The following is a 16751-nucleotide window of genomic DNA, read 5'->3' as shown; positions in this document are numbered from 1 at the left end:
GGGTAGTCAATGCCTCTGTATTATACATACTTCATTATATAGGTGAATTGCTAAATGTTTTTGTTTCATCCATTTCTATTTGCAAAACAAGCTTGTTGTATTAGTGGGGTTAATATTACTATCTACATTTTATATATGAGGAAATAAAGACTTGGAGAGATTAAGTATTTCCTTAATGTCACATAGCTAATAAGTTATGGAACTTAGTCTAGAAACCAGATGCTCAGATAAATATTTGTTGAATGAATGAATGAGGTGTCATTGAAGTTTCCCAAGTTCATAATATGTTCTAAATCTTGTTCTGAACTAGTACAAACTAGTTCAGTTCTCAGGTTGGTGGGTAAGTGACACTTAGATTCAAATATTTCAAACTTTTAGGGTGTAGTAACTTTTGTTGTATATTTAGAATAATGGTTAAACATATAAATGGTAGAATCAAACAGACCTTATTTGAGCACAGGTCTGCTTCCTGTGATCTCTCTGATCTTGGGAAGTTAGTTAACCTTTTTATAGCTGCAGCTTCATTTATTAAACAAGACTAGTACTTCCTACTTCCCAGGATTCTGTGAGGATTTCATGATAAAGTTAGCATTTAGAATAGTGCCTGGCTCTTAGTAGGCATTTGATTAATATTTGATGAAATAAAGAAAAGACAGAGGGAGGAGAGAGGAAGCAGAGGGAGAGAGGAAAGAAGAGAGAAGAGGGGAGAGTAGGGGAAAGAAGAGAGAAGGAAAATGGAGAAATGGAAGAAGAAAGAAGAGAGGAAACAAGGGAGGGAGAGAGAGAGAAATAGCAGGGTATCAAGGAAGGAAGGGGAGAAGAAAGGAAAAAACAAATGTCGAGTTTAGTGTGTGGACTATTTACACTAAATTGGACATTTCTAATAATAACTATGTAAATAAATATATATAAAAAAGCAGCTACTAAAAATAGCTATTTAGTACAAACATAACTACGGTTGAGCATTCCTAATCCAAAAATCCAAAATCTGAAACTTTTTGAGTGCTGACAGGAAACCACAAGTGCGGAATTCTACACATTAGTATTTAACACAAACCTCGTTTCATGCACAAAATTATTACAATTATTGTATGAAGTTACCTCCAGGCCATGTGTATAAGTGATATATAAAACAAAAACAAATTTCATGTTTAGATTTGAAGTTCTGTCCCCAAGATAGTTCATTACATATACGTAACTATCCCAAATCCAATAAACATTCAAAATCCAAAACACTTCTGGTCCCAGATATTTCAGACAAGAGATACTTGACCTGTATTTTTAGTCACTGTTACTATTTTTAGAGGAAGTTCAGTGTAGTGCCTGTTTTAAGCCTATCTTTTTATATTGATACTTCAGCCTTCGTGGGCTTTGCTGACCCTGGAGAGACTGCCCTTCCTGAAGTGTGACTTTTATCACCTAACCAACTTATCCAAAGCCCATACCCCAACCATCTATTTTATTGATGTGCTCACAGAGCCACTATTTACCTGCTCTAACCACCCTGGGGCCAGGAACAGAGCCTGCTGGTTATGCAAGCTAGCCAATCCTAAGCCTGCTTACTCTGCTCTGTCCATTCCTTCCCGAAAACCCACAGAAAGTCTCGTGCCCACATTCCCCTCATTCTCTCTGCCTCCTGACAGAACCCAGTGCTTCCTCTGGCCTTGCAAGGTGTGGCCTGGCCCTGCAGGGTGTGGGGTGCCCTCTCCTTTCAGCAACCATGAGAAACAAACTCTCTTTTCAGTAGCAATCATCTCATTTCCTGATCTGTTGGTCTCACCATACTTGAATAATCATAAAACCAACATTTTAAAATGACAACAAAAAGCTCATCCTCATTTGTCCGTATGAAAGGAAACACAACCAATCTGGATTTGAAACTCGCATGTTCCTATGTATAGAGGAGAAATGTCAGGGAAGCTTAGAAGAGGAAAAAAAAAAAGATTGATTTGAATCATGAAAAAATAAATAGAGTTTGCTAGAAGAATAAGGAGTTGAGGGGCATTCTAGGCAGAGGAAAAGCATGTGTAAATATGGGTGAGAAAAAGCACGGTGCTTTTTAGAAGCAGCATTTATTTTGACATTATCCATTCTGCTATCATATCCCTTTTCAGGTTGGGCAGTAATTAGCTGTTATTTGTTGACCATTTCTACAAGGTGGTGGCTTACTCAGGACTGGAATTGGGTTTCATTCATTTTCTTATCACCATTGACTAGCACAGTATTGAAACATAAAGGATCAATAATTATTTAATAAATGTATATATGAGTGAAAGAGGCCATGAATGCATGAGTTGAATTCACTGAAGAGTGGCATATGCATGAGTGGAGATGGGCAAAAAAATAAAGTTCAAGAGTCAGAGATTGGTCATGCTAGGCCATTTTACTCCATAAATAAGAACTGAACTATCTTCATGATTAGAACATATTGATATATTTTTGAACATCAATATTAAGAGAATATTCTACAAACAGATCACTTACTTCTGGCAACATTGAGTTTTGCTTTAGGCTAAAATGAACAGCATATTAGAAATAGTACATCAGGGTTCCTAGAAGCAGACTGATTGATAGCTGCTAAGAACGGACTGCTGCCAATTATAGAGGCACAACAGAAACATCTACCAGAAAATAACAGCAATTCCATGTTAGTCACGATTATTATTAAAATCCTTTAAAACATCAATATTCATAATGAGGACCCTTGGTAAGAAAATGTTTCTATGTAGTTTCTTCTGTTTATTAAGGAAATGTTTTTAACCAGAAGTAAATAAAATATCTGTTATTAAAAATTACATGTGAAATAAACATTCATTTCCCCAAAATGCTCCTTGAAAGAGCAGTGCACAGTGTCTCAGCTCCCTCTTTTCCCACAGATAGCTCCATTTGCATTTTACCTCTTCATTCTGCTTAAACTATGTTTACCACGTTACTAGGAATCTCCATGGTTTTAAATTTAATGTATACTTTTCAATCCTATTTATAGATGATCTCGTTGCAGCATGAGACATGGCTGATCATTGCCACCCTTCTCCAAACTCTCTTTGTATTTTGCTTTTTTTTTTTTAAACCACTCCTATGTCTCCTTTGATTGTTTTGAATTTCCTTTGTTGGCTTCTCTTTGTTTACCACTCCTTAGCAATGAGTGCTCTCCTCAGCCTTCTTCCATTCTCACTTGTCATTACATCCCTGGGTAATCTTAACTACTATGAATTCCACTCCATATTGAAAAGTCTTAAATCACTATTCAGTTTTCACCTCTCTAGCCAGATCAGCATGTTCAAAACTGAACTCGTCACTCCTTCCTCTACCCCTCTCAATTACTCCTTTTCTGTTTCCTATCTCAGAGAATGGCACCACTGTCCATCAGGTTGCCAAAGCTAGAACCTTGGAAGTCATTCTTTATTTCTCCCAAGTCGGGGCCCCTATCCAATTAGTCATCAAGACTTGCTTTTCTACCTCCTTGATGTCTCCATCCCTCCTGGTACTGCCTTGGCTTAAACCCTCATAATTTCTTGCCTGGATGATTGAAACAGCCTTCTAAAAGGTCTCTCTGCCCCCAGTTTTGCCTGCTTCTAATCCATTCTCCAAATTCGATTGGAATGCTCTTTTTTCTCATTTGAATCTGATCATATCATTCACTTGTTTAATATCCTTCAATGGTTCCTTTGGACCTTCAGTATGAAATTCACGCTCCTTACAAAGACCCTTCATAAACTGGCTCCTACTTTCCATTCTAAAGTTGACTTGAGCAGGACTTACAGTTTCCTGAATTAGCCATGCTGTCATGTCAGTGCTTTCACATTGCGACTTTTACCGAGAACACTTTCACACTTTCCCATCTCTTCCCCTGTCTCCAAGTTTTTTTTTTTTTTTTTTTTAAATAAGTCTTGCCTCTGTCACCCAGGCTGGAGGGCAGTGGCAGGATCTCGGCTCACTGCAACCTCTGCCTCCTGGGTTCAAGCGATTCTCCTGCCTCAGCCTCCCAAGTAGCTGGGACTACCATGTCCATGAGTAGTGTGTGCCACCATGCCTGGCTAATTTTTTTATTTTTAGTAGAGAAAGGGTTTCACCATGTTGGCCAGGATGGTATCCATCTCTTGACCTTGTGATCTGCCCACTTTAGCCTCCCAATGTGCTGGGATTACAAGCGTGAGCCACCATGCCCAGCCGCCCTGTCCCCTCATTCTTTGCCAAACTCGCCTGTCCTCTGAGATTCAGTGTTTACATCATCTCCTCTGGAGAGCTTTCAGGTGAGGGCACATTGGTGTTCCTTCTCTGTGTTCAAAGTCACTGCCGTCATTACACTGTCACACAGAATTGTGATGACATATTTAAAACATTGCCTTTCCCCTGAGCTCCTGGAGAACTCAGGAGCCCAAACCATAAAAGTCTGTTGTCCTCAGTTCCTACTTCAATGCCCAGAACACAATGAGTGAGTATTATGTCAAATGCAAGAATGGATTAAATATGCCATATTGATCAGAAAGGTGACTGTTGCATTGGAAGAGGAGAAAGATTCAAAGTTAGTAAAAATCTTTTTTATACTTTTAAGGCAGAGCTTAAAGTTATAGAAAACACTAAATATGAAAATAGAACCTGACAAACTACAGAAGGAGGTCTTAAAGTCCTGGTCCACTTAAACACATGTCTTAGCTAGAGTCTTGCCACAAGAATGAACTTCACATTCACAAACCCAGGCTGTCAGTAAGGGGACTTCCTCCTGATGATGAGGAAGCTACATGAAAATGAAGCAAAGAGTAATTAAAACAACCTATGTTCCGGCTAGCTCCTCCTGGGAGGCAGGTTTGGCAGCAGTTTGGGAGGGGTTTGTGCTGTGAAGCAGAAAGAGGATGAGTTCAAATGCTGAAGAATATGGATTATGTAAAAGGGTTAAACTGAGCCTGCATGCATAGAATGTCTTAGGTTCTACAACCCTATTGAATCTACACCTGACTTGGATAATGATCAGGGAAATTAATAAATAAATGAATGTGTATCCATATTGCCTTGGCAGTCCTAACAGAAACCATCATTGCGTTGAAGGTATGCTAGAGGAACAGGATGAGTGAGTCCATAGAATGAAGATGGCAGATACTTTATATACTTCTATACTGACCTTTGTATATGGTCAAATTCCATTGATTTTAGTGACAAGACCCGTAGAATATCCTTTAAAACTGCATTTATTTATCTTGGAAATTACAGATGATTTGTGAACCCTCTGAAATGGTGGCTGTGTGGATGTGCTTTTAAAATTTTTTTAAAATCTTTCTGGACAGAAAGTGCATAGCTTTCATAGTCTGTGATTCTCTCTCCTGCACCCAAAGGAAATTCAGAGCTACTGGCCAAAACAACCCCCCCGCCCCCGCAAAAAAAAGAAACCTTTTAACTCAGTCATAACCTTTCCTTGTCCACTCTGAAGTCTCATGTTAAGGAGTAAGGGAGTAGAGGTATCATAGTGGCTGCTTCTGTTTCCAACGTCCCTTCGGCCTCAATTCGCCTCATGTTCTGGGGAAACAGAATTCTATTTTACGTGCCTCCCAGAACTGTATTATGCTCTGAGTGAGTTCCAGATGTCTTAAGAGATGCCAGATGGCTCATGAAAGGCAGACCAGCTTCAAGGAAAATGTACCCCATTTCTTTGGATCTGAACCATAAAGTTAAGCTTTCAGGGATGGCTGTGGGGAGAAGAGCATTCAAGATTCAAGGTCTGCCCTGACAACCAGACCTCAATGTGGCCATCACTTGACTGTGGGAAGATTCTCCTTTCTTAGGCTGTTTTGAAGCGAGACCCTCACCAAACACTGATTTCTTTTTTATAAGAAGGAAAGGAAGCATATACAGTGAGGGCCTTATAAATCAGATAGTATGCTAAATGCCTCCACATATTTATTTTATTTAATCCTCACATATACACAGGAGGTAGATATTTGGGACCCAGATTTGCCAGTGGAAAATCTGAGACTTAAAGAGCTTTAGTAAACATATTTTGATTTTCAAGTTGTTTATGTTTCATTCTATGAGTATCATCTGAGAATATTCAAACTTCACCATTGGGTTATGTGGTTTCTAATCTAAGAAAAAATTGCGGCTAAGAATTTTTAGACTAAGAGACTATTTCTGTAGATCTTCTCACAAACAAGGCCACATGTGCTGTGTGGACTCTCCTAGAATGCTCTATCTCTCTTTATCATGAAATATGCTTGCATGTATAATATTCAACACACACACACACACACACACACACACACACACACACACACACACACACACAGTTTTGCCTTTGCACAGTTGATTTTAATACAGAAGTTAAAAGAAAAATGCTTTTATCCTAGAATAAGAACTCATTTTCAACATATCATGTCCTTGCTCCTTAGTAAACATCACCGTTTTTTAAATTCTCTGACTCCCTCAATTCTAACCTCTGTATACCTAGATGAAAGGCATTTTCCAATCTTTCTAACAGGAAGTTTTTGGCCTATAATTTCCAATTCTTTCTAATCTTCTGGAATTCTAACTCTTGTATATTGAACTCAATGGAATCATCCAGATATATTCTACCTAATGAAGTGCCGATTCTGCCTCTCAGTTTCCATAACTCTTCTGGAGTTTGAATCCTGGTCCTGCCACTTGTTAGCTGTGACTCTTGGGTGATTCAATTGGCCTCTTCGAGACTCTGTTGTTTTTTTTTGAGACAGAGTCTCGCTCTGTCACCCAGGCTGGAGTGCAGTGGCGTGATCTCGGCTCACTGCAACCTCTGCCTCCCGGGTTCAAGCAATTCTCCTGCTTTAGCCTCCCGAGCGGCTGGGATTACAGGCATGCTCCACCACACCAGGCTAATTTTTTTTTTTGTATTTTTAGTAGAGACGGGATTTCACCGTATTGGCCAGGTTGGTCTTGAACTCCTGACCTTGTGATCCATCCACCTCAGCTTCCTAAAGTGCTGGGATTACAGGCATGAGCCACCATGCCCGGCGAGACTCAATTTAAAAAATTTATTAAATGGGTATTGTAAGGACTACCTAGATTTTGTAGTATTTTGTACAGAATTAACTTTGTAAGTGTTATATGAGATAATGTAAGCAAAGGATTTAGCACAGTGCTTGGCACTTAGTAAAAGTGTAGTGATGATGAGGTGTTGCTAATAGAGTTACAGTAGTAGTGGTAGTTATTATTTTACCTGTATCCATAGTAGCCTTATGATGGGATTTACTTGGCTGCAGCAGTTCCATGAATTATTATGGTTCTGGATTCTCTTCCATGAAGCGCATCTGCACTATTAATTAATGCTCCAAAACAGCATGGTAACCTCTACCGGCAGTAAATTACATTGGTCCCTAAAATTTGGTTTTCCTCAGGGATGGGACACCACATGCTGTTCTTATTGGAAGCCAGGAAAGAGTGTGAGAAATAAACATTTGGCCTTGAAAAAAATAGTTGTTTTCCATTATGAAATATTATTTGGGTGTTGTTATATCCTCTATTATTAACATAAAACAACCCAGTATAAATAATTCCTGGATCAATTTCACAATTCCTGTACATTTCACAATTCCTTTTCTGCCTTGTTTTTCACTTCTCAAGCAAAGAAAACAAACACTTGTGTAATGTATTCCACAGGCAGAATACAGATCAGTCCTGTGCCTTATTACTATAGACCCAAGGCCCTAAAGTAGCCTTTATAGAGGAACAAATCTGAAATTGAATTTTGGTTACCTTAGGTGGAGGAAGGCAGCCAGAGAATGAGCGATCTTCTTTTCGAAAACTCAGATTGAGATTTTCTATGTTGAGTCTGCCATTGGTTGTCCTTAGTGCCATCTTCAAAATCTCCAACAGACTCCTGTTCACTTCTGGCTGTGAGCTGGAGTGTTGAGGTGGAGTGCTGATTGGAAGGGAAATGGGGAAGGCTATGAAAAGATGATCCACTCAAAGCAGCTGCATGCTTTCCTACTACATCTCTCGACTTTGCTACACACTGTGGAACCAGCAAGCCCATCCACGAAGGCCCTCTCAGTCTTGGGAACCTGGTCATGAGGCTGCAGGCAGATATTTCATAGCTTAAATTGTACCTGCTCCATCTGAGTGAGTTCTACCATCTCTTTTCCAAGAGGCATCAACCAATCTGACTACACCAAAGGCCAAAATTGTTAATCTATTTTTATAACTGTATTTTTTTTCTAGGTTGAGACAAAAAATAATCCCAGCACTTTGGGAGGCCGAGGCGGGCGGATCACAAGGTCAGGAGATCGAGACCACGGTGAAACCCCGTCTCTACTAAAAATACAAAAAAAAAAAATTAGCCGGGTGCGGTTGTGGGCGCCTGTAGTCCCAGCTACTCGGGAGGCTGAGGCAGGAGAATGGCGTGAACCCGGGAGGCGGAGCTTGCAGTGAGCTGAGATCGCACCACTGCACTCCAGCCTGGGCCACAGAGCGAGACTCCGTCTCAAAAAAAAAAAAAAAAAAAAAAGTAATCATAGTAGTTTACCTGCTTGATTTTGCTTTTCTTCAACTCAGATAATTACTGATGCAAATGAAATTTCTAAACTGCTCACTGCCACAAGCAAAGCAAAGCAGATTCCACCAGATCCCCATACCAAGAGAACCTAGTTCCCTGGGAGGAAATCCTGAACCAGTTGAATTTCCTGCATTAACCTTGACTCTGCTCCTTATATCTGAAAAACCCAGAAATGTTTGGGAGTAATTACTTACAGTCTGGCATGCAAATGTACATAATTATTAAGATGGTCTGTCTAACTGACTATCATTATTTTAAATAATAGGTGAAAAGCAACAGGGTGAGATGTTTTAGTCACTGATTTTATGAAACTGGTTTGATATGTTTACTCATCTAACAGCCAAATGTATTTGTTCCTCCAGATCCACGCAGACTATTGCTTCCTCTGTGAAGCTTTTGCTGTTTTCCATTGTTTCAAGTTAAACACCAAGTTCCCTAGAGGGACAGTCCATGACACTGCCCAACTTCTACCCATCTACATCGGGTTTCTTTCAGTGGTATACTGGTAAATCTTTAACAATCAGCTCTGCAAGATAAAGCCCTAATTTGTTGCATTACTGATTTCCCTGGTATAAATACTCCCACCATGGTTGATTTCAGGCTACCACTGTGACATTGCTGAATGAGGAGTTGGGAAGAGGTGTGCATCATCGGCCCTCATGTCTGGCTCCTGCACACCCCTGATTGATACACTTATTCATAGTGCTTTGTTCTTTTCCTTAATAGGTCTCCTTCAACTTGTAGTCACATCTCTATTTCCTTATTTTTTCAAGTCTGACTTCCTCCCTAGTAGTCTGCTCTAAGAGGTCAAGTCTGTTTTGTTCCTTACTGTTTCCCAGGGATCTTGTACAGTACCTGGAATTGATTCATATCAGATGTATATAACTTTGTCCAAAGGTCATATTATTTCCTTTTTATTTTTTTTGGCTCTGGGACTCTCACACAAGCTTTGGCTCCAAATTATGCTATTCTGAATCTCTTAATAATACATAATATTTTCCAAAAGTTTGGTACAGAGAAGGAATAGTGGGCATGTGTCTTTATTTTGGTCACCAACTTTTGCATCTGCCTTCACCTGTCCAGGGAGTTCCCCAGCTCATGAGACAGTCCACCTCTCACTGTGGCAGAGGAGAATGCCAACTATTTGCTTTACCAGCCTCTCTTTGCTGCAAGAGCACATGACCCGAACACTGTCAATCAGATATCTCTGTTCCAGATCTGAATCATAAGTCTTCCTTCCTCTTTTCTTGCAAGGACAGTTTCTGGGGATAAGCATTCATGAAGCTTTGGTCCCTGGCTCACTACCCTGAGTACTGGATGGGCAGGTGTGGTATGGAATCCATTTACTGCAGCTGGTAGGGTTTCTTAGAAGACCTGTTGCAGATATTTATTTCATCTGGTCCAATTTAGGAGATGAGAGCTCTTGCCACCCCTGCTGCCACTGGCAATGCTGGAACCTTTTAAAACATCACAGAGCTACCCTATTAGAGTCTCTACCTGACAGATCATGAGAAGGGGATTTTCCTGATCCATACCTTAATTAACAAAGAGCCTGGCTTTATTACAGGCCATCAGTCCTGTATTTCTGCAAACATACTGTCTGGTTTTTATAAAGCAGCACCTTCTCTGCTACGCTCAAAATGATTTCTTTATGCACCTTTTCTACAGAACAGATATTCAGGTATCCCTGAAAGTAAATTGATGTGAGCTCTTTAGAAAATTGGAAGTGCCAACTACATTCAGCAAATATTATTGAGCATCTTCTGTATGCCAGGAACTATGTTAGAACTATGCTAGACACAGAGTTGGCCAGGACAGCCACGATTCCTAACCTCAAATGTCAAATAAATAACTGAAAATGCCATAACTGCTATGAAGGGGAAGGACTACGGGACTATATAACACAGAGATCTAACCTTATCTAGGTATCAGCAAAGGCTTTCTGTCTAGGACTCTTAAGACCTTATATGCCAGGGAGTGGCCATGTATTCTACTGCATGGTCTATGACCTCTCAGGGCCAAAATTTACAGTATGTATTATGTGAAGGAGAGTTGCTGTTGGTTAAAAATTTGTAGGGCTTTATGGCTTTCAGTAAGACAGTTGCTCCCGGAGTGGTATTTGACTGGAGTGCCTAGATGGCAGTATTGTTTTCTTTGGACCATGAGCCCTAAAGGAAGAGACCAGGCTTTGTCAATCCTGTAATTCACTGTGGCCAGCAAAGTAAGCCTGGCAAACAGCTCACATTCAATGAGTGTTGAAGTTATCACAGTGAAACAGGGCACACTGTAGGAGGAATCAAGTCCAACCGTTGGCCCAAGGATGTTTTCAAACAAACAAAACAAACAAACAAACAAACAAAAACCCCTACCTTCTTCCTAGACTAAAACACTTAACTCTAATGCCATAGCTCTTAACCACCATGCCACATTATTTGCAGCTGAAAAGAGTGTCTTCTAGAAGAATAGTTAAAAATAATAAAAACACTTATATAGTACTTACTATGTGCTAGTCACTGATTTTTGGAATTTTGCATTTATTAACTCAGTTACTATTACAAATCAATGAAGTGAAGTATATCATCCCCATTTTACAGTTGGAGAATGGAACTACAGAGAAGTTAAGTGAAACGCCAAGGTCACATAGCCCCAGAGTGGCAAAGACAATAGTTGTGGCCAGGCTTTTGCAATGGAGGCTATGCTCCTAACCACTGCAATTTGTCACCTTTTTTTGGCAAATATGAGAATATCATACTTTATTGCATTTCATCTCTGATTATATTCCTCACATCTTATTTTTATTTTGAGTAATTTCTTTCCCTTGAGATTATATGAAGTGACTGCGGATGTCTGAACCTCAAACCTTTTTTTGCTAGTGTCTGCAACCCAGGAGCTGACTGACTGAACATCTTTTTGGAATCACACTTTATAGATGAGCTCTGTACCCATACACAATCATTTCTTATTTCATAATGAGGTTTTTCATTTTCACACAGCAACCTCATAAAAAGACACATGCTTGATGTTAAAAAACATATGCAATTGCTGCAAATAACTTTCTATGTTGGCCTGCGCACAAAAAAGAGAGAGAGAGAAAACTCTGAGCACAAGCCAAGTGCTGGTGAAGAGCAAAGTGATTCTGCATCGGGTGAGGTGTTTGAGTGAACGCCTTCAAGATCCCTGCCAGCACTAGGAGTCTAGTGCCGTGGACTGACTGAATTCCCTCAAAGTTCCTGTGTTGAAACCCTAATGCCAATGTGATAACATCAGAAGGCTGGGCCTGTGGGATTTGGTCATGAGGGTGGAGTCCTCATGAGTAAGATCAGTGCCTGTCTTAGTCTATTTTGGGCTGCTATAACAGAATATCTGAGATTGGGTCATTTATAAAGAACAGATATTTTATTTCTTCAGTTCACAGGGGTGAGAAGTGCAAGGTCAGTGGCAGGCATCTTGCAAGGGCCTTCTTGCTGCATCATTCTGTGGTGGAAGGCAGAAGGGCAAGAGAAGGCAACGGTGAGAGATAAACCCGCTTTTACAACAAATCCACTCTCTTGGTAACTAACTCACTCCTGAGATAATGACATTAATGCATTCAAGAAGGCCGAGCCCTGTGACCTAATCACCTCTTATTAGGTCCCATCTCCCAGGGCTGTTGTTGCATTAGGGATTAAGCTTCCAACACATGAACTTTGGGAAAACACATTCGAACCATAGCAATACCTTTGTAAGGAGAGGCCCACAAGCCAGCTTGCTCTGTTTCTGCCATGTGGGGATACAGAGAGAAGTCAGCAGTGTGCATCTTGGGAGAGCCCTCCCAGAACTCAACCATGCTGGTGCCCTGATCTTAGACTTTCAGTCTTCACTTCAGAACTGTGATTCATACATTTATGTTCTTTATAAGCCACCCATTTTATGGTACTTTTTTATAGCAGCCCACACAGACTAAGACACCTAGGAACAAAACCCTCACAAAAAAGGAGAAGAGTACCTTTGGCTATGAGTGCTATGACTCTCAGTTTTTCTCAGGTCTGCAGCTGCTTTGTTTTGCTGTGGATAATCTGATGCTGCACTGTTTAAAAACCAGAGTAGCTTTTCATAATTCACCTGAAAATTACATGTAAAATAGAATATCCTCATTTAATTTATATGTAAGGAAAGAGGCCTGTTGAGATAAAATGTGTTTGGCAAATTTTTACATTAAACATTTTTTAAAAACCACTTAAAAATATAGTATCATAATTATTGGTGTTTTTAGCAAGTATTCTAATTATTTTCCCTTCTGGAAAAACGGTGAAATTGTACTTCCTGGTTGTCTTGTGGTTGGATAAGGCCATGTGACTAGTTCTGGCCAATGAGTTATAAGCAGAACTGAGACCCTGTGAGCTAACATGAGACCCTCCAGGACTCTTTTTCCCCTTCTGCTGTCCTGTCCAAAAATATCCTAAAGTGGCTGTTTCATCATCCTGGGTCCCAGAGCTAAAATGACAACAGTGTTGAGAACTATGGCTGGCTCTATGGAAATAAAAATGAGAAAAAATAACCTTTTGTGACTTTAAGCCACAAAGATTTTGGGGTTATTACTATAGCATAACCTAACCTCTAGCCTCTCTCTCTCTCCCCACCCCTGCCCCGACTCTCTCTCTTGTTCCTTCTCACATATCTTATACATTTATTATATATGCTGTATTCAGCAGATATATTTAGCTACATTGAGCAGATATATTCAGATAATCTGAAGACAAAAATGTATTAGGCTAAATGAAAAATCTGAAGACCCTTTTCCTGCACAGGAAAGGACTGAAGGAATGTCATCCATTTCCACCGCTAGGCTGGATGCCATCCTAGGGACTCTGGTGGACAGAGAGCTCCAGGGTAGCAGAGGGGTGAGCAGTGGGAAAGAGAAGCTAGATAGGGTCCCTGATAGAAACTAGGTCTCAGGCCAGAAAATTTGGTTGAACTGAATATTCATATAGGTTGCACTAATAAATCAATACTGTATTGCTAAATACTTCTCATAAATATATAACTAATTCTATTAGTTTGCATTTATCACATTACTAAATCCTGAGACTAAACTTGCAAGGTTGGTTTTGGCCCGGTTTTCTGGATGAGATCATTGAGGTATGGGAGAACTTAAGTAGAGTATGCTCCATGTCACAGAGCTAATGATGGTAGGATTAAGATTAAAGTCCAGGCCTTCTTTTTTAAGGTTTCTGCTGTCTGTTGCTTTGCCATTGATACATGCTCACTAATGATTTTCTTATTGCTATTATTTCTTCCTAGTTTAGGGTATTTTCCTCTGGCTCCCTGAATTTGGTGACACTTGGACTACTCTTTATATTCAGATATAGGTATGAGCTTGGAAAATACAATGCCCAAAGAACTCTGGCCCTGTCACTGGGAAACGTGTGTCTTAGCATGGGGTCTGCCATTAATTCTCCGGGTTTCCTAAACAAGTTCCTGGACATCCTCTGGGCCTCAGTTCCTTAATCGGTAAATTTCAAAGATACTCCCCACTTCTAACTCTCTAGGAAGTTGTGATGACACAAAGGAGATCTTTGCTCAGTCTCAATTCTTACCTTGGGTCCTGCAAACTAAGCTAGCTCATGAATAGACTAGAGTGGGCCCATTATCTTGAATCTGTAACTACCCTGATGTTGTTTAAAAGCTGACACTGTGAGTTGGGGCAGGGAAGACCTTTAAAGAGAAATGAAACAGAGCAAAGAGACCTAAGTCTATTTTCCATTCCAACTAGAAATTTCTACACATGAATATAAATAAGCTCTTTTTTTTTTTTTTTTTTTTTTTGAGACGGGGTCTCGCTCTGTCCCCCAGGCTGGAGTTCAGTGGCGCGATCTCAGCTCACTGCAACCTCTGCCTCCCAGGTTCATGCCATTCTCCTGCCTCAGCCTCCCGAGTAGCTGGGACTACAGGTGCCCACCACCAGGCCCGGCTAATTTTTTTGTATTATTAGTAGAGATGGGTTTTCACTCTGTTAGCCAGGATGGTCTCGATCTCCTGACCTTGTGATCTGCCCGCCTCAGCCTCCCAAAGTGCTGGGATTACAGGCGTAAGCCACCGTGCTTGGCCTAAAAAAGCTTTTTATCTCAGTAGTCAGTGATAAAAGTCATTTGCAAGAAAGTTGCTAACTTCTTAATCTTTTACCCTGGTGGGTACAAGTTAAAGAAACAAAAGGAACCCACACTTCCAATAGCATCATGGCCATACCATTTCAGGAGAACCCCTCTTAGAAAATCTCTGACAAAGGATTTTGACTGTTGGTAACTGTAGAGGGACTTCATGCTTCAAAAAGAGGCGGCTCAGCTGAGATTGGAGAAGAAATCCTGAAGAGATTGGGTCCAGGATCTTCAGCTCTTTCTGAAGTTTTTCTAATAAGTTGGAACGCAAAGGACGTGACTTGAGTTCTCTTCTGACCACGGCAAGAAGAAAAGTGTCTTCGTTTGTTGTCCCACTCGGCCTCTGGCCAATATCCTAACAAAACAATGAAAAACAAAGAGCCAGACTCTTCAATCAGCCAGCTAAAGACCAAAGCAAGGAAGCAGAGGTGCACTGGGGCTGGTATCTGAGCATCCACTCTCAGGCCTGGCCTGGAGCAGGAAAAGTCGGTGGCACTGAAGGTGAGCATTCAATCTGGTGTATTTATTATTTACAATGCATCAGCTCTCTTCCTTCAGGAGAAGAAAGCAAATCCTAGAGTAAATGGTCTGGTAGAAGATGCTTTAACATACATCATTTGCCTTTTACAAAATAACTGCTTTGATGGTATGAGAATTTAGAGTAACACATTTTGGAGACCCATTGTAGCTGGGAGTTTAGCACGGGGGATGCAAATTAAGGATGGTGTCTAGACCCTGACTGAGTTAACTGGGAGCATCATGGCCCTTTCTAAGCTCAGCAATCCTAGAAAAGGAGGAAGGTGGGAGGAACATGAGGAGTTCAGTTGAAATTTTTAAGGTTTGTCTGTGAACTCCCCAGGACACTTTCTGGAAAGCTGACTGGATAAACGAAGTCTGGTGTCCATTTGTCCATTCTCAGAGTGTCTTTATTTTTATTATTTTATTATTTTTTTGTAGAGGTGGGGTCTCACTATGTTGTCCAGGCTGGTCTCAAACTCCTGGCTTCAAGTGATCCTCCCATATTGGCTTCTCAAAGTGCTGGCCTTACAGGTGTGAGTCACTATGACCAGCCCTCAGACCGACTTATCATCTGCTCTGCTCTACATCAAGAAATACAGTCAACAAATAATACTCCGTCATCTACAATAGACACAACTCAACAATTCTTAGTATACACACCTCAGGTTGGTCAGAGCCGCCTCTCACCATCTGTTCCAAGGACCAGTCTCTAAGCTTTCTCCTGGGAACGCCATGCACATAGGATAGGGACTGGTCTCCGGTTGGTACAGAGCTACAGTGGACATTTGCCTGACTGGGAATCTTAACAGAACAAGGACAAAGGGAAGCAAGGAGCAGAAGAGGAGGTAGGGAAGAGAAGGACGAAAGAAGGGAGAAAATGAGTAAGCCAACCAATTTCTTTAAGCACATTCCCAGTTCTAAATGAACTTCTGCCCATGTATCATTGAGTCATTGAATCATCAGTGAAAAAATGTTGCCTTCACACCAATTTCAGCATTATACGCTTAACACATGTTAGACAAATATATTCACAGGTAGGTATGTTTCATTTGGGCAAGAAAGTGTCTGTGACAGGCCAAAAATAATAGGTAGAACATAAGGTGTTTATAGTCAAATGTGGGGTTCTTATTAGAGATAAGGGTATCATTAGGCTGTTTTAATTAGGAGGTTCAGGAAGGGCAGCAAAGGTAATTGTTAACTTTGACAAGAGATTGAAAAGCTCAGAATATTATACTGTAGCAGTAATGTCACTAAAAGTTACAATAGCATAAATGATAGAATTAGGATCAATAATAAACCCCGTTCTCTCTTGCCATGGAGCATGGTATATTAACTGTGTTTTTAAATTATTCATATTTTATGGTGTTTTGACATCTTAAGAAGGTAGGCCTTGCTGGCTGGGGGGACTGCCCCTCCCAGGACTATCTAATTCCTAGAGATGGTAAACAACTGGCCTGCTAATACATCTTTCATATGCAAACCAATCCTGAGTTCAAAACCTAAGATACCTCCTTTATTTAACTCTCACACAGCAAGCCTTTTTTTCTCCTGCCCTAAATAAATCCAAGACTAGGTTCCAG

At 40.5% G+C, this 16751-nt stretch overlaps 1 protein-coding gene across 3 annotated transcripts in view; it reads right to left on the bottom strand.

Moving 5' to 3' along the window:
* C1H1orf87 (chromosome 1 C1orf87 homolog) overlaps nt 1-16751 on the bottom strand; it is an 83610-nt gene that overhangs the window by 34359 nt on the left and 32500 nt on the right. For all 3 annotated transcript variants that reach the window (XM_011764417.2, XM_024797036.2, XM_071092312.1), the window contains 4 exons: nt 15832-15972; nt 14744-15007; nt 12504-12619; nt 7720-7885 (listed from right to left, as the gene is read on the bottom strand). In XM_011764417.2, coding sequence (XP_011762719.2) covers nt 7720-7885; nt 12504-12619; nt 14744-15007; nt 15832-15972 — 687 coding nt within the window. The remainder of the gene's footprint in view (nt 1-7719; nt 7886-12503; nt 12620-14743; nt 15008-15831; nt 15973-16751) is intronic.

The sequence above is a fragment of the Macaca nemestrina genome, chromosome 1 (genome assembly GCF_043159975.1).
Source record: "Macaca nemestrina isolate mMacNem1 chromosome 1, mMacNem.hap1, whole genome shotgun sequence".
Taxonomy (NCBI): domain Eukaryota; kingdom Metazoa; phylum Chordata; class Mammalia; order Primates; family Cercopithecidae; genus Macaca; species Macaca nemestrina.
This window is presented reverse-complemented; position numbering and strand designations above follow the sequence as displayed.